Source organism: Mizuhopecten yessoensis, unplaced genomic scaffold, assembly GCF_002113885.1.
Source record: "Mizuhopecten yessoensis strain PY_sf001 unplaced genomic scaffold, ASM211388v2 scaffold8381, whole genome shotgun sequence".
NCBI lineage: Eukaryota > Metazoa > Mollusca > Bivalvia > Pectinida > Pectinidae > Mizuhopecten > Mizuhopecten yessoensis.
Genome location: NW_018407519.1, coordinates 480,817 through 502,453, shown reverse-complemented (window position 1 = coordinate 502,453; position 21,637 = coordinate 480,817). Strand labels below are relative to the sequence as shown.

Below are 21,637 nucleotides of genomic sequence, written 5' to 3'. Positions count from 1 at the left end.
TATTTGGGATTCCAACACCCATGTATATTATTCCCCTTTACATTTCCTGCCACTGATGAGGTCCTGAATGGACGAAATTGTCGTTCTGGTGCGGTAAGTTTGGCTTTCAACATAGATTTACGATTAAAAAAATTTGAAGCTGTCCCTGCAGGTAGGGCGTGCGAATTGTACCTGCTGCGCCCATTGCATGTTCGTAAGAGGCGACTAAATTCGGGATTTTGTCTTTTCTCTTCTCTCTAAACAACTGTCTCCTTCATGATGTCTTCTTTGACGATGCCTCACTTTTGGCCTATAGTTGAGCGTTCGCCCCTGTGAGGCGGGCTTTGGGTTCTGTCCCCTGGCTGAGAAATACCAGAGTCTGTAAAAATAGTAGTTATTACTCCTGCTTAACGCTCAGCAATTTAGGAGTGGGACGACTGGTTCGCCCGTTGTCAGTATAATGTGACCGGGTGTGGTGTCCTGCTGGGTGTCTTCGGCAGTATGTTTCAGTGAGGTAGCACTATAAAGTCGGCATCAGTTCCGCCCTACCACAAGGAGACAAACACGAACATATTGCAGCCTCCCAAATTACACACGCATGCATCTTGCACACAGGGGAGGCCGTCCTTAAATGAGCATAGCTGTTTATAGGACGTTAAACGATACTAAACTAAACTAAACTAAATAAATGCTTCCTACATCGAATTTCTAGAAAAGTGTTAGATAAGTAAAAGAGATATTTATAGTGCAGTTATGTAAAAACAATTCTGTATGCTGCATAGGTGTAACACACAACCACTTACTCTGCCGTCACTTCATCTCAACTTGAAACTGAAAATCTACGCAGAGAATAGAATGTCCCGTTCAGATTGGACAATACTATGAGTGACGTCTTCACATGTGAAGATACAATATTTCGTATATCTTCACTGCATTATGATATGTTTTTATCAAATGGAGAATGTATGATATTTCACAAGTAAACTGTAATAAGTAAAGACACCGTAGGGTTTGCTATCATGTTTTTGAATACGGTATGCCGCCTTAATTTTCCCAGGAGGCTTCCACGCACGGGGAAGCACCGGAAGTGGACAAAATGTTTACAGATCAAACCCCGGCGGGATAAACGGCAGTATTTATAAACCTAAAAGGTATCCATGGCATTGCTTCAATCATATGATTAGATGAATGTGTACCAAAGGTTGTATTTAAAACTGCACCAAAACAAACCGCATATGTTTAACATTTTACTTAGTGAAAACCATATCGATTAGTCAACGGGAGATAACTCACAAAGCAAATGTGTGTATAACATAATAGCATCACCTAGAGATCATGTAATCTGTATAAGAGACGGGAGGCATTAGATATCATGACATCTGATATTTCCATGTATAAAGAGAGTAGTAAACATACTAGGCGAGTCGCCCGGTGACATTTTGAGATGTAACGTCAGGCACTAAAAGACTTGGGGCGTTATGGGTCATTATCGGCTTCATACAAAGGAAAAGTTTAATATCAATTTATTAACTATTCTTTTACAAACATCATATTTGTTAATAAGGGCTATCTTTTAGGGTGCAGATTTTTTCATTGCGCATGCGTAGATGGTCCACCATAGCAATACAATTGCGTTGTTATGCAGAAATAACCAACATATAATGTTTTTTGGATAGATGAAAGTCCCCACATGTGACAACCAAAAAATCCTTTCTCAGAATGACCACTGGTATATGACAATGTTTAAGCATACCTAATATTTGTTTGGTTGGTGAATGCGGAGGCCTTCAAAAATAAAATAGTATTTTGTTACATGATGTTTGCTTCAAAATGGTCAATTTTCAACATAAATAGCACACAAAGTAGATATTCACTCACTTTATTGTGAAAAGTGCGGCTTTATAACTCTCTTTGTTACGCTATTTCTGCTATACCAGTTGTCGAATGAATTTGAAATATCATATATGCGAACTTCCTTTAGCGCAGATTACGAATTTAACAATTAAAAAGGCCAGAAATCGCTTTAAAGTCAAAACTGCTTCGCTTTTTACCTCAACTTTATGTTTTTTATCAAGACATCTCTACTGGTGGGCGCCACCTAGCGAGTCAAACAACAAAGGGGAGTTACCCAGCTTGTTTCATTTCGATCAAACGGTTCTACCGAAATAAAACCATGTAAATGTAATTGCCACTATTATAATGTCGTAATACGATGAAAAGAAAAACATGACCAACAATTTATCAAGAAACCCACTTTATTTATTCACATCACAAGTACTTGTTTTCTCGATTTAAATACTTCACATTATTCCATTTCGAACATGATTTATAGTGGATGACGCTGATGGAAAGAATTCAAACATACAAAACAAAATTTTACAGAACTAATTTGATGGAATATGGAACTTGTTTTCTTTAACACAAACAGTGGAATATCGATCACATTAATTTAGATATTTTTAATTAATTATCCTTTGTATGGGGCAGGCCGGGGAGCTTGTGCGCTCCTATACTGAACGGCGTATGCTGGCCCTGGTGCTCCAGCGTATCCACGCTTTCCCGGTGTACCTTGGGGTCCTTGTCGTCCAGGTTTACCCGGTTCACCCATGGATCCCTGAGGTCCATGTGGGCCCCTGTTTCCCATTGGCCCTGGCTCACCTACTGCTCCTGGGGGTCCCATTGATCCAGGCTCACCAGCCATTCCTGGGTACCCTGTATACCCCATGAGGCCCTTATCTCCCTGGATTCCGGGGTAACCTGACAATTTAAACATTATATAGCTGTAGTCGACTGTCAATGTTGTGATAAATGTCTAATCAAATTATATAGCTGTAGTCGACTGTCAATGCTGTGATAAATGTCTAATCATATTATATAGCTGTAGTAGACTGGCAATGTTGTGATAGATGTCTTATCAAATTATAGCTGTAGTCGACTGGCAATGTTGTGATAGATGTCTAATCAAATCATATAGCTGTAGTCGACTGGCAATGTTGTGATAAATGTCTAATCAAATTATATAGCTGTAGTCGACTGTAAATTTTGTGATAAATGTCTGATCAAATTATATATAACGTGTTCAGGACAACTTTTTTGTGAGTTATGCCGTTTATTTACTAGAAAACAGTAAAAGTATGATTTTAAGATGTTTGAATGTTTTGGAGTATAACAACAAGTATAGACATTATACCAATAAAAGCTACTGGTATTCTTGATGTATCTGAGAATCAAAAATTACAAATACTATTTTTCACCTCTTGTATAAAAAATCCCCATTTGCATTATGACAATAATCTAAAGATATATCACCTGGAAATCTGTTGCACTGCTGTTAATTCACTATTTGCTGAGGAGAGCCCTTTGTTCAAACGAAATAATTGCGAGAATTGTAGTTCTCTAAATAAACCAGAGAAATAACCTTCATTTAAATGTGTTTATATATAAATAGGTAAATTTTATAATTTACAACAATTACAAAACAAGTTATCGCAACTGATATAAATCACTCTTGTTAGCCAGGATGGGAGCGCACAGAGGGTCCTAATAGGGGAGGAAACCAGAGCACTCGGTGAAAACTCACGTAGACGGGCAGGTGACCCAATGCCTCCGGATCGTCTTTATGAAAGGCGAATGCGCTATCCACTGCGCCACCCAATCAAATTAGTTTTACGTGGCTAATTATACCTTAGTTTTAGTACTCGACTCAAAGCAATGCTGGTAATTTGTACCTAGGTTGAGTATCCCCCCTTTGAATAAATATAGATATATAAATATACCGTCATATAGGGAACATCCGGGTAATCTTGGACACTTTTCACAATGTCCGACTTCAATGGCCGTCTGGTCGCAACTGAAGCGCCGGCTTGCCCCTAACGGTGACATGAGATTTACCACTTATTCACTGACCTTGTGATCCCATGTTTCCTGTAGCTCCCTCTTCTCCCTGGGGTCCGTGTGGTCCCGGCATTCCCTGTTCACCAGCATCTCCCTGCTCTCCCTGCCCTCCTACCAGTCCTTTGGATCCCTGGGGTCCGACGGCCCCGACCTCGCCTACTGAACCTGTATCCCCCTTGGGTCCCTGAGGGCCATGCTCGCCGACCGGTCCAGGAGCTCCTACAGCGCCCTGATCTCCCTTTTCTCCAGTATAACCTGGGTAGCCGGTAGGCCCCGCTGGACCAGCGGTCCCTGGATGTCCTGGGTGTCCGGGTGCTCCTGCAGATCAAATACAGTTTTTATTATTCAATGCAAACAAGTTAAATAATACAATGTAATTGTAATTTAAGAAACACTCGTTTTAACAACTTGAACAATTCATACAGATAAAGAATGTAAAAAAATAAATAAATATGATAGGAACTTTTGTCAAATATTAAAATGTTGAATAACACTAGACAACAGAAATCACTCAAGAAATAATAAAGATAAGTTTTCGGATTTGGGATATCTTAAACATAAATAAACAGCGGAAGTTGTTCGGATGTGAACATATCCCTATTACATGTACCGTAATTATTGAGCTAAACATTCTATTTTTCTGATATTATTATATTTATGAATAGTATCCCTCTCGATCATATACGAGTTAGAAAAACATCCTTTTACGTCTGAATAACTATTTCATGGCTGATAATAATAAAAAAAATAAATGAATTTCTAGCAATGAAATATAGAATTAAAGATAAAGAATAATAAGGGTTCCCAATTTCAGTTTTTGTTTTTGTTTTTGTGTTTGTTTTTTTTTACTCTCAGAGGAAAGCATTTCTAGATTTAAGGCAACTTAAATTAAATTTATCTCAGTAACTGTTTTTTCTATAAATTATGTAGAAATAAGGAATTTCCTTAAGTAACGGAATGTTCGTGAAACTTTGGCTTGGCTTGATGTTCGGACCCCCAGATAACTTATTATTGTCAATAGTAAGTGAGCTGGGGGTCGGACCATGAGGTATTGTTTTCATTCTGGGTCATAGGAACGTGGCAAGTCCCTGTGGTTTGGTGTAAAAATGCATGTGAGTGTATGTTTGTACTTACCTACTCGTCCGGGTGGACCTGTGTTCCAGCTACATGTATGCGAGGATGCATGTGAGTGTATGTTTGTACTTACCTACTCGTCCGGGTGGAGCTGTGTTCCAGCTACATATATGCGAGGATGTATGTGAGTGTATATGTGTACTTACCTACACTTCCGGGTGGACATGGAGGTCCAGCTTTGTAAAGATGTATGTGTGTATAGGTGTACTTACCTACACTTCCGGGTGGACATGGAGGTCCAGCTATGTGGGAACGTATGTGAGTGTAGGTGTACTTACCTACACTTCCGGGTGGACATGGAGGTCCAGCTATGTGGAGACGTATGTGAGTGTAGGTGTACTTACCTACACTTCCGGGTGGACCCCGAGGTCCAGCTATGTGGGGACGTATGTGAGTGTAGGTGTACTTACCTACACTTCCGGGAGGACCTAGGGGTCCAGCTTTGTAATGATGTATGTGAGTGTATGTTTGTACTTACCTACACTTCCGGGAGGACCTAGGAGTCCAGCTTTGTAATGATGTATGGTAGTATATGTGTGTACTTACCTACACCTCCGGGAGGATCTAGGGGTCCAGCTTTGTAATGATGTATGGAAGTATATGTGTTTACTTACCTACACCTCCGGGAGGACCTAGGAGTCCAGCTTTGTAAAGATGTATGGAAGTATATGTGTGTACTTACCTACACCTCCGGGAGGACCTATGGGTCCAGCTTTGTAATGATGTATGGAAGTATATGTGTGTACTTACGTACACTTCCGGGAGGACCTAGGAGTCCAGCTTTGTAATGATGTATGGAAGTATATGTGTGTTCTTACCTACACTTCCGGGAGGACCTAGGAGTCCAGCTTTGTAATTATGTATGTGAGTATATGTGTGTACTTACCTACACTTCCGGGTGGACCTGCGGGTCCAGCCATGTAAATGTGTCTCTTCTTCCTCAATTTACCATCCTCTTAAAACGAAAACAATATATTACAATAGTTACATTTTAAAACAAGTATTTCTGATATAATAATTGTTGTCAATATACATACACGTATATATATTATGATTCTCGGATTGAGAAATAATTGAAATATCTAAAATAGCAAGGATCTGTTGGATAATATGTCACACCATTATCGCTATCTGATCAAGATTTCACTCACAACTAAGGTAGTTTCTCTGTAACCCTTAGGGTATTGCAGACATTAAGTGGGAAGATACATTACGATGATGTCGCAGGAACAATATATTTATGACGTCAAAATCAGTTTTGCACTAGAGAAGTACTGTACAGATCAGGATAACAACATTATTGATAGGATAGAAGAAAATGCTTTCCTTACGGTTGAATGTACGCTAGAGAAATCGAAACCCCTGGGGTGAAATTCTTAAATGTCTAATCATTGTCTCAACGCAAGCCTCGGGTACCACACAAGAATACCATCACTCAGGGTGAGATTAGTCACAAAGTGAACTAGGATACACTACGATACAATGTCGACAGTTTTCATTTTTGTTTCTTTTTTCTGTTATTGTGATGCAGAAGTCAGTAGACATCATGATAGAATGTTCATTTAAACAACATCAATATTTGTCTTATTCTCAACCGTGGGGTTCGGAATCTGTGCCAAGCCCTTGTCACACGATCGCGATACGCTGTTACAGTAATGTGTTTCAGTTTCTGTGACATCGTATAGACTGTTTGCGGTTGTTGTTTTTTTGGAGTAAATTAGCGTGAAAATATCAAGGAAGTGATTTAATATTTGAATGAATACATTTTGTCATGTGAGAGTAGAAGTCTCCAATCATTGCCTGTTGAATTTAGTTGAAAACATGGCAAAGTATTTGTTATTAGTTTGAATTTTATGATAGTTTCGTGTGACTTATTCCGTCTTTGCGTATTGAGTTATCTTCTCTTGTGAGCAGGTATTGATTGTGACGTCATTGGTTTGTGTGAGAAAAATACGTTGTTTTCTCAAAAATTGATGACGTTACTCTCACAAACCAATGACGTAACAATCAATACCCGCTCACAAGAGAAGATAACTCTGCAATACGCAAAGACGGAATATAAACTAATATATTAAGATAAGAACATAATATTTACAAATGTTCGCCTTTAGAAAGGTTTGTTTCTATCGATGAAATATCATCACCGACGCTGGGACATCCTCGATATCCAGGGTCTACGCTCATTTTCTCTCTATGCACCCCTGGAATATGTCATAGCAAAATTGAAGGCTCGGTGTGCGCCACCTTGTTGATGAGACAAGAAGACTATAGTCCGATCCTTTGAAAAGAATCTCGCGGTCACGTAACGGCAAAATTTGACAGGCTTTGAAGTCGGGCGTCTCTCCTTTGTAATCTTCAAAGGACAGGTATCAGCCTAGCAATTGGTCAGTTTTTTACCCGAGACCAATCAAACAGCAATCTTCGTGCCTTCAATTTTGCTTTGACATATTCCAGGAGTGTAGAGAGCGAAAGTGAGCGTAACCCCTGGATATCGAGGATGACGCTGGGAGTTGTCATGCTGAAGTTGCAAAAGTGTGAAATAAACATCAAACCAAGTTCCGGGAGAATGAAATGATTCTTTGTAATGATACTTTCTAAAAGTTCAATAAGAAATTACCTTAATATCAACGAAACCATTATTCTAACTAAAAGAACAAGGAGAATAAGACCAGAGCCCTTATTCATGAAACCATTCTCAGGTTTTTTTTGTTTTTTTTTGTTTTTGTTTTTGTTTTTTTTATCTTTTGACATGATTTTAGCGAGTTACACGCAAGTTGGTATGAGCACAGAATGCATGCTTGAGCACGAGGACGGTTTAATGAATACGGGCCCAGGCGTTCCGGAAGGGTAAACATATTTTTTTATCGGTAGCACCCGCTATGTATATCTAGCTCAAAATGCAAGTAATAACAGCTGCTCAAAGCGTAAACTGGGGTACCAACGAAACAATTATGAAATACCCGATAATGTATACATATAAAATATAAATTTACTAAACAAACAGATAAATCGGTTACTGTTTATAAATCTTAATCGACTTTTATTTGTGTTCAAGCATAAAGTGTAAAGATAAATGTTTGAACCCAACAAGAACGTACCATTCCTCGGACTTGAACTTTATTTCAAATGTGTCTCCGCTCCACCTGGTAATTCTTTCTATATATATATATATTTCTTTTTCTATGGTCTATGTGTACATTTATTTTGCGAGTTTTATCGATATTGAGTTCCAAGTCCAGTTTTGTTTACCCTTCGGTATTCTGTTTCTTTCTATGGTTACAACGTTTCCTGTCGACAAAACTAGTGGAAATATCCTCATAAATGTGATTCTTATTAGATGCATTTATATTATCTTGTACAATATGTCGAGAATAATAAAAGTATGGAAGACTTGTTAAAATATTTGATATAATGTTCAAAAACTCAGATATTGAGACACTTATTGAAGTCAGATGGACTATGGTGGTTCTAAGACTGGTTAGCTTAGCGAAATAGATTACAAGGATTCAAGTATCCTCTTACAATATATCTACAATCCTAGCTTTATATCTCCTGAACAGCGTCGGGGTATCATCTGTGCAAATCGTTAACTCAAATACAAATTTCGGAATGGAAGAACTGTTAAAATTAGAAGTTTGGTCGACTTTTGAAGATAACACTGTTTTGGACAAACGGTAGGAATATTATCAAAATAAGCACACCGGAAAGCACAATTAGTTTTGTATTCTTACAATGGATATTTATATATTTATAAAGTAAGTGATATTAGATTGTGTTATTGTTTAATCTAAAGTAACATAACTCATTTCTAATGTAATATTCGAATACTTGTTTCAAATCGTTTCCCAATTAACTTATTAAGGAAAAAAATCAGAAAAAAATCTTTAATTAACATAGATATAAGATAAAGCTCTTTTATTTGTCAGTTTTCAAAATTCTGGTAAATTATTCAAGTAACGGGTTATCTAAAAGTTTAAAAATTGTTTCAGACTTTCCAATGTTAATCTTAAATTGTTTCAAAACTGTTAAATATAAAAACATCCAACATATGTTTGCGTTATGATATCATGAGTCAACAACTCGATAATTGAAGTGTCTGAGGATGTCATGTAGACAGCCATTTTACAAATTATACGATAATGTCTCCTTGTCTTACAGGAGACATCAAGCACGGATTTATTTTCAGTTACTCTTTCACCATAATGATATGCTGTAAAAAAGTGTATACACATTAATTTTATTGTTTCTTTCTCTGTGGTGTTTAAACGTTGTAAGATACAGATTTTGTTGACGTGCTGTATATGTTAAAGGTTTAAAATATTGTTTTCGTCACTGTTTTGTATTTACATTGTACCAAACATATAATATAAGTATATATGAATTTAGACCGACCCTGAAAACATGCCTTGGTACACAAGTTAGGAAGCACCTTTTCCTGTTGGCCAAAACATGCTTTACAGGTAACACCATATACAATGATTTATTGTTGCAAATTATTTCATAAATGAAAAATATAGTTCATTAAAAAACCTGTAACACATTATATTTTTCTACGCGAAATATAAAGACATGAAAATAGCCATAAGTGGCTGTCTAAATGACGGGGTCAAAGCACCGCCTAAGGTTCCATACCGAAAATGAAAATAGGCAGCGGCCAATTATCTAGTTTTAGGTTATGTATTATTTAAATCGACTTTTGTTGTGGAGCAAAGATTAGTTTACTTATGTAGCACAATTTCGGAGCCATACACGTGGTGAACGGTTCTTATATAATACATCATATCTATAATTCAAAATAATTGTCTGTTATACAGATGCCAAAATGCCTACTATGTCGATAACCCCCTCTGAAAGTAAGAGTCGAGTATTAAGGGATAACCTCATATTTTTCGAGTATGTTTCAAGTGAAGAAGTTCAAGCGTTCACGAAAAATTCAATGATATTAGCATATAGAGGGCGTTAAACGTTTTCCCGTTAAATATCGTTCATATTTCATGACCGGTGAAGAACTCTGATATATTCATCTACATATGTTTATAGAAAATCAGCCGCTTGGAAATCAGTGAATAGAAAATAGCAAATACCGTACTTATTAAACAGTAGAAATTGATATAATTTATTTACTGATTTTTTTTTTTTTTTTACTGTTTGATGGACGTAAATATCTGACTTTCCAACAATGTACTAGTTATACATGTAATATATGTATATATTATATATCACAGTGTACTAGTAATACATATTATATATGTATATATCATACATAACAATGTACTAGTACTACATATAATATATGTATATATCATACATAACAATGTACTAGTAATACATATATTATATGTATATATCATACATAACAGTGTACTAGTACTACATATATGTATATATCATAAATAACAATGTACTAGTACTACATATAGTATATGTATATATCATATATAACAATGTACTAGTAATACATATATGTATATATCATATATAACAATGTACTAGTACTACATATAATATATGTATATATCATACATAACAATGTACTAGTAATACATATATTATATGTATGTATCATACATAACAATGTACTAGTACTACATATAATATATGTATATATCATATATAACAATGTACTAGTAATACATATAATATATGTATATTTCATATATAACAATGTACTAGTAATACATATAATATATGTATATAGCATATATAACAATGTACTAGTAATACATATATGTATATATCATATATGACAATGTACTAGTAATACATATAATATATGTATATAGCATATATAACAATGTACTAGTAATACATATATGTATATATCATATATAACAATGTGCTAGTAATACATATAATATATGTATATATCATGCATAACAATGTACTAGTAATACATATAATATATGTATATATCATGCATAACAATGTACTAGTAATACATATAATATATGTATATCTCATATATAACAATGTACTAGTAATACATATATGTATATATCATATATGACAATGTACTAGTAATACATATAATATATGTATATAGCATATATAACAATGTACTAGTAATACATATAATATATGTATATTTCATATATAACAATGTACTAGTAATACATATAATATATGTATATAGCATATATAACAATGTACTAGTAATACATATATGTATATATCATATATAACAATGTGCTAGTAATACATATAATATATGTATATATCATATATAACAGTGTACTAGTAATACATATACTATATGCATATATCATACATAACAGTGTACTAGTAATACATATACTATATGTATATATCATATATAACAGTGTACGCTATTTATACACATTGAAGGGTTTGTTTTCACTTTATCGACAGAGATTATCATAACCTGAAACCCATTTTGTCTTTTTTCTTATTTCAAGAAGAGGAAAATATCATTTAAAACAAACTCACGAGGAGACGGAGTTATGGTTTTCTTGACACTGCTCTCCTGTTGTGTTCTGTAACACCCATTATTACATTTCTTGATGACAACCGTAAAAACAAAAGACACAATATCATTTTTTGTTTAATTTATTTTTGTCATTCACAATCACATGTAAGTTTTGACACATTTTATTCTTCTGATAGGGATTTATTGAAAATTAAAGAAAATATCATGTTGACTGTGCTACGAATCTTTTAGCGATGGAATAGAACCTATGAATGAAACGATGATTTTGGAATAGAAAAAAAAATCATTGTCAATAAACTAATATCCCTTATTAGTGGCTTGAGCTGGAGCTTGTTTGTAAGTCGCTGCTGGTGCAGCGTAATATTTAGGGGCCTGCGCCCTATATGCGTATACCGGTGCAGCTGCGGCGCCCGTGTATCCACGTGGTCCTGCTACGCCCTGTGATCCTGCAGGCCCTCGTGGTCCTGGATATCCTTGTCTTCCCTGTGGTCCTGGTGAGCCATTTGGTCCCTGTGGACCTTGTGGCCCGGTTGGTCCGTTTGGTCCCATAGGTCCAGTTGAACCAGTTTCACCAGGAGCTCCCTCTGCTCCCTGATCACCCTTCTCTCCATCCATTCCTGGCGCTCCCGGGGGACCGGCTGGACCATCCTGTCCCGTCTGTCCTTGAGGTCCGGAGGGCCCTTCCTCTCCAGGCATTCCAGGGAATCCCCTTTCACCAGTGGAACCAGTATATCCCTGATCTCCCTGTGGGCCAGGTGGGCCAGCGGGTCCTGGGGCCCCGACATCACCACTGTATCCCTGTGGTCCGTGAGGTCCATCGGACCCGGGAACTCCAGGGGCTCCGTGCTCTCCTTGACTTCCCTTTTCTCCCTGGGCGCCGGTGGCTCCCTGTGGACCAGCAGCGCCGGTGGAACCTGGCGCTCCTGGAGCACCTACAAGGAGATGAAAAAGGTCTTGAGACACATACTCACAAACAAATCTGCTTTAGATACACGAACCAATATCAAATCTCCAGATAGTTTTCATTATGAACATTCCCAAATACGATTAAAATTGTTTTCAATTACCACATTTTATAAAACTGTTTTAATTCCTTTTATTTACACCATACAATATATCCTACCTCTTAATGCAAATATCCTGCATGTATCATTACCAAGCAATGAGTCCATTTTTCAGTTTTAGTAAACATATGAAATTAATGCAGTTTTCCATCTTTGTTATTGAAATGGATAGACTCTCTTCAATTTATATTCTAAGTCTACCTATGAATGAGAAGTTTAATGGTGTAAATAAAGATGATTTTCTATGATAAAAAACCCACCAATATCTTATTTATTTTCAAGATGTTTTGATAAATCCCTTAACCATTAAAATAACAATAAATTCAGTTTATATTAAAACATATGGCTGGTTATTATTACTCGATTAAACATAAATAGTATATATTAGGGGCAATGTTTATCATCATTGGCTAACAGAAATGTTAGCATTTCTATAATCGATTGTGTTGATGCTTCTGTTTCACTGCAATACTTCAATTACTGCAATCATCCTTTTCAGAGGATAAACAGGCTGAATTATATAATAACCTATTGTTTTTAATATTAATCTAACCGACCTGATGAAATTTGCAGATGGATATATATTACATACATTTTAAAATATATAACTTGAATATTAATAGTTCTACCATTATATGTAAATATTTATATATTCATAATTATATCTGAAACTTTGAAATCTATTTTAGTGGAAAATGATAAAATAGGAGGAGTGTCAAAAGTCAAATTGAAAATAGAATTATCAATTTTCGTAGATAAATGTTAAAATGATTTTTCGATAGGATAGTTTGACTTAAAACCCAGGTACATAAAGGAGAAGCAGTCTTTATTACATACAAACTAGTTAGACTGTTTGCACAAATTTTTAAACAGTTGTTATGATAAAAATATATCTCTTCGATGAACATTTTCAGACTTATGGAGATAAAGAATAAAGAGTTTTACAATGGAAGATGCTGTTGGTTATTCCCATTAAGGAATTTAGGGTATAACATTTTTTTTGTGTCCTCATTATGCTTAATAAGTTTTCTTGGTAAACGTATTTCTTCATATTTCCCTCTATTGAAATAAAAAACGTGTTCTATCGCAAAATACTAATTCGTAATTTCACATTTAGAATTTTTTACTTCTTAGTGTTTGCTATTAATAAGTTAAAAACTCTTTCAAAATGAAAATAAAAAATAGAAAGCCGCGATAAGAAAGTTGATAATAAAAGACGGTAAGACTCACCAGTGGATCCCATGGGTCCTGGTGGACCTCTTGCAGCAGCGTAGTAGTAGCTACCACTTCTCTTCCTACGGTGTGCCGCCTCAATTATCTCATCGTCGTCTACAGCAAAGAAAAGTGAAGCATTGGTCTACTGGCGACACCCGAAAATCACGCACAGGTAGGCAAAACTCTTGTCTTGGATACCTGCTCTTTTAATTAAAACATCGCACACATATTTCAATAGCCGGTTCTCTCCCTATATTTATTTTGTCGGATTTGTGCCGTTATAGTTGTCCGATAGAAACGCGTTTGAAAATTATTCAAGTTTGGGTAGAGAACCGGTTTAATTTCGTCATTTTAGTAGGTCTTGCTACTGTTTTATTTAATTGGGTTGATATTTTTTTAGAATTAAAATTATATCCAGTTTGATTAATCAAATAATCTATACCGAAAAGGAAACTCCCTTCGTAGGGTGTTGTCAGGTAAGCTGACTAAAATGGTTTATCTTTATCAAGTGTTGATCCCGGTTGATGTTATATAGAATATATAATCATAACGGTTAGTCAAATCAAATATGGCGCTGTGCTAATAATGATAACATCCTTTAATTTAATAAAGCTACGATAGACGTGAGAAAATATATTAAAACAATCCTACAGCTGTAGCTGACCAATCGCAAACTATAATGCCTCATTTGATGTCACAAAAAAGAAAGCAAGTTTAAATAAAATCATATTTCTCGAACCAGTATATATATATATTTATGTGTGAGAAACATGTTTCATAGTTGATTAAATTTATCACCAGAAGAGTTGAGCTTCACCTCGATTGCTTTCCCTAGCTTGATCGGTTATTTTCCCTGAATCCTATGTATCAGTAGTGTGAATACACACACAGTAATGAAACCAATCCTCATTTAATGCATTTTTCAGGGATACGATAATAACAAGCAAGACTTTGGCTTTTACTTGATTAAATCATGGTGTCCACCAATTTCTAAAAACAGCACGAAGGAAATTATTTAAAAATGATATTATTTTACTTTAAAACACTGGAGACAAGTATATCAACAAATCAGTGCCCATTTGATTGAAAGATAACACTTATTCTATTGTAGCACAAGATTCATTTTGTATTGTTTCTTGTATTGTATTTATTTTATCTTAAAATATTTTGATATTACACATTTTTATTTTAAGGGTCAAACCATCCAGCAAAAAGTCTTTTCATGAAATGGAGAAACATAATATTCCTTATCAAACAATTCAAAACATTTATACTCATAGAAGTCTATTCTGATACTTTTCAGGGTAGCATATTTGCTTGCTAATTTGAAATGTTATATAGTCCTGCAACTGAAAAGAAGGAATAAAACATAGCCAACGAGCCTTACGCCAATGAACCCGCCGTTCTACACATTACAAATAAAACAAAAAGAAATAAAATAGCGTTAAAACTTACCTCCAGGAATAATACCGGCCACAAGGTTCTCTATCCTAGTTTGTAGTTCCTGAATCTTGCCCTCCAATTCTGCAAAGTCCGCTGCACTCGGCGCCACATACGTGGCAGCAAGGCCCAGAACGAAAAGGAGTAAACAAGCGTTCATGGTGAGGTCTAAACTAGTGATATGGTGACCTGAGACCAAGTCGATCCCTTATATACCTACCGTAATTAACAGACCGGGCCGGAATTACTCCTATCTTTTAGGGGTTGTCTTAATGCTTACGAGAAACGCTGCAGTGGCATTCTTTCGGGTCTGTTTCCGATCCTACAATCGACTTTACAAAGTCTGATTAACTCCGTTTAGTGATAACATTTTTTTACTGTTTTTTTTTCTAGGTCTGTACAATCCAGATTAAATTTATTGCCACAACAAAGTACATTCTCCTACCCAGATTCGATTTTGACTTTCTTTTATAAAGATGCTTGTTATCCATAAATTAATTTTAAACTTTTTACTTCATGAATTGTAATTTGAGAAAACAAAGCTAACAGTACTTGCACTACCTTTACTTTCAGTGTATTTGATACCGAACACTGTCGGTAGATGACCTGAGGAACCGCATCAATGTAACGTTACGAAGTGAAATGGTATACCCTTCATGTTTTAAATTTGCACTCTTTGGTTCTACATCTGTGTATTATATTAAATTAAAAACTTTTTTGTTCAGTGTATCTTGTCATCATCTCAAAGACCGTTTGGAAATGTTCCTAATGTTGTTATTGATGTATTTTGTCAAAGCTTAAACCATTATATCTGCAGGAAAGCGTAACCAAACAGCGTCTGACTCGCATGTTGATTAATATACAAGTACACCATAATATTTCTATCATCAGGTCACGATTTTGGGTAGTTTTTGCTATCCTATAGACGGTATACTTAATTTACAAATTGGTCTGACGTTGTAGTCTAAGTTAAAGGAGCATAATGACCTTTGAACCGATTCGAATTTTACTTAATTTGAATTAAAGTTAACTTCGATAAAGGAACGTTGAAAGTACACAATTAGAAACTTAATATAGAGATAGCACCAAGAAACGATGTCAAAATGCACCACAGCGTCAATGCACAGGAACAAAATATACCACAGCTTCGAAATATATACCACAGCGTCAGCATTCAAATAAAAAATATATAACGTCAAAATGTATGTACCACAGCGTAAACACATAAAGCACAACGGGGCACACTATACCCTAGCGTCGAAACAGATATCACAACTTCAACATAAAAGGACAAACTATAACACACAGCATCAACAGACAACGACAAAATATACCATAGCGTCAAAAGACAATGACAAAATATACAGTAACATCTACACACAACGACAAAATGTACCACAACATCAACGGACAATAACAAAATATACAATAGCGTCAACAGACAATTAAAATATACCATAGCATCAACAGACAAGGACAAAATATACCATAGTGTAAACAGACAAGGACAAAATATACCATAGTGTAAACAGACAATAACAAAATATACAACAGCATCTACACACAACGACAAAATGTACCATAGCGTCAACAGACAAGGACAAACCATACCATGGCGTTAAAGCACAACGACAAAATATACCATAGCATCAACAGACAAGGACAAAATATACCATAGTGTAAACAGACAATTGAAATATACCATAGCATCTACACACAACGACAAAATGTACCAAAGCATCAACAGACAATGACAAAATATACCATAGCGTCAACAGACAATTGAAATATACCATAGCATCTACACACAACGACAAAATGTACCACAACATCAACGGACAATAACAAAATATACCATAGCGTCAACAGACAATTGAAATATACCATAGCATCAACAGACAAGGACAAATTATACCACATCATCAACAGACAAGGACAAAATATACCATAGCGTCAACAGACAATTAAAATATACCATAGCGTCAACAGACAATGACAAGATATGCCACAGCATCAACAGACAATGACAAACCATACTATAGCGTCAACACACAACGACAAAAATACCATAGCGTCAACACACAACGACAAAATATACCACAGCATCAACAGACAATGACAAAATTTACCATAGCATCAACAGATAATGACAAAATATACCACAGCATCAACAGACAATAACAAAATTTACCATAGCATCATCAGACAATGACAAAATATACCATAGCGTCAACAGACAATGACAAAATATACCATTGCTAAAAAAGACAAAAAAGCGATTAGATTTAAAGGCCGAACTGAGGGGAGGAGGGAACAACAAAAAACATCATAAACTAGAATTTCCGGAAATGCAAGTGTGGCATCCACTTTAATCCTGGAAATGACATCGCTCATTTACGATCCAAGGCAGGTGTGTATGTCTTTTATGAACAATATCATTGTTACTAGCAAAAAATGCATAACACATACATATTTTGATCTATTATGACATGGAGATATATTTGTACACAATCCAAACACAATTATTAGAGTACTGCTAGTACTCGACGTACACTGCAAACAATGTAACTGTTTATAATATTAGTGTACAATGTTACTATTAAGGTCCTTGAGAATACAATGTAACTACTAGGTACCTAGTGTACAATATCACTTTTTTGTTGCTTAGTATACCACGTATTTATTCAGGTAAAAATAATATGGCATACCTCACAAATAATATTTATTGAAGAGTTATTATGAAAATTTCTGAAACGTTCTGTCATGATCAAATAGGAAAAATAATACCTAGCAAATAATAAAATTAATACATTTATTATTACAGTTATTTATACTAACCAAATCTTCATTTAACCGCCTCTCTCCCCCCCCCCCCCCCCCCCCCCCCCTCCAAAGGGAACGTTCCAAATATTTATTCAAAATACGAACAGAAGCCAAAAAATAATTAAATCACAAATAATAGTATTTTAACAGTAACTTAGGGATCCTCTCAAACGTTAATTCCACGCACGAGTACATCCTGAAGAGCAACCTTTATTTTCTTTAAATATTAGTGCGCTAAGGTAACCCGACCTAAATGGTCTGGGTTGTTCCTAATTGTTGATAGTTATCTGGCGATATGCAATACATCACTGTCAGATAGGGTATACAAGGTACATGAGATGACGCGTCACGATTAAAACTCTTATATTTGATATATTTATTTTTGGATATGGGTAATTTAAATTTATTTATTTATTTATTTTTTGTTTGTTTGTTATATTAATTTTTGTTTTGGTTTGCTTTTTTCAAAACTTTGCAAAACTGTAGACATCATTAGTTATCAAAAATATCATGTTGATTTCGATAAAGCGTAGATCACCCAACATAAGAAGCATATGAACCAATAGTGCAGACATTCAATAAAGCACAAAGAAAAGACTAGCAAATACATATACATTTTTTTTTATATGAAAATGTCGTTTGATGTTTCTAAATGACTTTTCTTTATCTGAAAAGTTTGTTGCACTTGCATTACTTGAACAGACACAGGAGGAAGCCAGCAGTCGATATTGCATTAAAACGCCATTTTAACATTTCTGTAAGGTGTTCTGCCTGTATGCACAATTAACGTTTAATGTTCCAAGACCTACAGTTATCGGCTATGACGCAAAGGTATAAGAGAGGAGGTGTAGCTGAAGGCGAGGGGCTAACCACAAAATGGCAGTTGAGGGGCAATCACGTGCACGCCCGCTGCACATTTGGCGGTTGCTGACCCCTCACGAAGGCGGACGCTGGCAGATTACAAATGGCCAGAAACGCTGAGTATACAAATTTCATCAACTTTCACAGTTTTATCTTATATTGTGTCGCACGCCCCGCTAAAGTAAGATTTCTTTTTCATTTGTATTGTCATATTCTTTATCAGTTACAAGGCAGTACATATATGTACTTAATCAAGTGCTTAACGGTTAACATATAGGAGTAAGTAAATATGTAAAAAAAAGTTTATTTCAATCACTTCAACATCTCTTTAACCTATCGTCATCACAACGTAAACATTCTCCCTTGTTATGATTGTGTTACTTTAAATCACTTGCTGCATATATTGTTGGCATTACTTTTACTGGGGAGGTAATCGAAGTTTAAATATTTCGCAATAATTTATTAAGTCCAGTGACATATAGAACTTATAGCGGTCGTTGTTCCTTTTTGCAGATATAAATGTATGTATGTGTATACGTTCATAGAGGAGCAATCATGAACATTATGTATTTTCTTCAGTTACAGCATATTCCTTCGGTGGATCAGCATTTAATTAAAAACAAACAAAAGAGAATAGCAAAGTGTTAACAATACCACATCTCGAACTCCAAATCGATAAAACGAGGGCAAAATGTGAACAAATGAAAGATTAACATGGGGACCCTTAAATAAGTACACGGAGAATAGGACCAGGTGTTCCGGAAGAGTAAACGCCTTCTGCATCATCATTGAAACCCACCATGGCAATGTAAGTCTAATCCAAGTAATGTCAAGTCCTTACGTAGAGAACTCGAGTAGTGAAAACAATACCACAAAGCACTCTCATGAGCATAATATAACATATCGACCCTCATATCACATAAAGAAATATAACAATTACATATAATTGTGTATATACCTTCGCAAAGAAGCTTTAATGATGAAAAGGTCGAAACCAATTTCTGCATTACTCTTTTTGTTTAATTGTACCGTAGACGATGGTTGTTGGCGCTGCTTCCCCTTAAGATAAGCCGATATCTTTTCAGGCGCCTTTCATTAACGTTGTCTGCTGATGATCAGCCATGGATGTTTTATCTTTTTCTCGCACTTACCTAAATGGAATTCAGACTTAACTTAGGTTTGGGTGTCTTTATTTCATTACAATGTTTATATCAAAGAAAGGGTATTTCACAGACGTCACATTTGAAATCCAATTAGTTTCTTCTTACCCTTTCCCACGAACTAAAGTATTTGCTAGGATTTTATTTTTAACTATATTATTATAATGTTTAAACACTGAAGAACATCAACTGCCGCTTTTTACTTACTAATTCCAGGCGTTTCCCATATTCACTAAATACAAAGGTTAACAAGTTGGCACTACAGAAGCTATTTAATGAGAACATTTACCTACCGCATCTTTGACATATCTCCAATTTTCTTTTCAACGAGTATTAAGTAAAGTAGGACGTATTGTGGTTGTTATGTTTCGGTTTTCATTAATTGCAACGCATGGGAAACCAATGCAGTATAATGACTTAATTGGTATTTAGTTATTATTGTTACAATATATCATCCATTATATTTAAATAAAATAAAATAAAATAAATAAATAAATATACAACATTTGATATAGCGCCCTATCTAGCTAACATAAGCCACTCTAAAGCGCTTTACAGTACATAGATAAACAATTTTATACAGTTAGCATATATATATATTACAATAAGCATATATATACTAATCAATACAATATTGAGGAATTCGCAGGAGCTGCCTTATCAGGCGCTAACTACTAGTCCTATGACACCTGGCTAATATCTCACTATGTGTGTATGTCTGTGTGTGTGCTGGAGATGTATTGTGTTCTGTTTGTAGTGGGACCGTGCTTCCAACAGTATCATTTATAGTGACACCTCACTTGAATGCTACAGTACAGATACCGCAACACCCACCTCAGACCATTTTATACTCCACCTGGGTTGTTGGAGTTGTGATAAGATAAGGTGATAAGAATGATTCCTGTAGATATGACACAATATTATGTTCAATGTTTTAAATTAAGTATGGGTGTGATTTATCCAAAATTAAAGTGAACATATCATACCACCAGGAGAAAGTATGTTCATGCTTCAGTAACATAACAACAATTTCATGCTATAGAAATTTAAAACAAACATTCCACATCAGCTGGTCCATCCAGCTCTGATGGCTTACAATGCAGAGTGGCTAGATTCAGAAGTTTATGATATGGAAAGCACTCTTTTTGCCATCACAAAATATATCCAAATCAAGGTTTTTTTTGCAGAAAATATTATCTAACAATTAAAGTGGGATTTTGTTATTGGAGTTATGGGATATTTATCTTCAAAACTAGTACACAACTGATGCAGGAAACGATTTACCCGATCTCACTTTTGTTTTCATATTTGGTAGTGGTATATTGTGTCTTTCCCTTTGTTTTGGTCTCTTCAGTATTCGGGTTGGTCTCCTCAGTACTAGGATTGTGTTTTCTCTGTGTTTGTATCGAAAAGAAATTTGGAACTTTTCGTCGTATATTCGCAATGAGGCATTTCAGTTCTACATATATCTTACTTATTAATTACATATGATTCCTTTCACAAAAAACAAAATAGATGGAAATATAAGACACGCCCATTTTTAACACAAACACGAAAAGATGAAACATCACACATAAAACCCCTGGAACAAAGAAACAATTTATGCACCACATCCTTAC

The 21,637-nt window shown here is 35.3% G+C and overlaps 1 protein-coding gene across 1 annotated transcript; it reads right to left on the bottom strand.

Moving 5' to 3' along the window:
• Positions 1-2,223: 2,223 nt before the first annotated feature.
• Positions 2,224-15,380, bottom strand: LOC110455781 (collagen alpha-1(I) chain-like). The gene is made up of 7 exons (XM_021506139.1): positions 15,190-15,380; positions 13,750-13,848; positions 11,754-12,387; positions 10,283-10,287; positions 5,894-5,962; positions 3,886-4,191; positions 2,224-2,736 (listed from the first exon to the last, which is right to left on the bottom strand). The coding sequence occupies exons 1-7, from the start codon at positions 15,332-15,334 to the stop codon at positions 2,447-2,449; spliced, it is 1,548 nt and encodes a 515-aa protein (XP_021361814.1). The 5' UTR covers positions 15,335-15,380; the 3' UTR covers positions 2,224-2,446.
• Between the last annotated feature and the right edge of the window lie 6,257 nt (positions 15,381-21,637).

Coding starts and splice junctions, on each gene's coding strand:
- LOC110455781 (XM_021506139.1), bottom strand. CDS start 15,334: ATGAACGCTTGTTTACTCCTTTTCGTTCTGGGCCTTGCTGCCACGTAT. Junction 4,192..5,893: donor AGGTCCACCCGGAAGTGTAG/GTAAGTACACAC, acceptor TTTGATCTGCAG/GAGCACCCGGACACCCAGGA. Junction 2,737..3,885: donor AGGAAACATGGGATCACAAG/GTCAGTGAATAA, acceptor TTAAATTGTCAG/GTTACCCCGGAATCCAGGGA.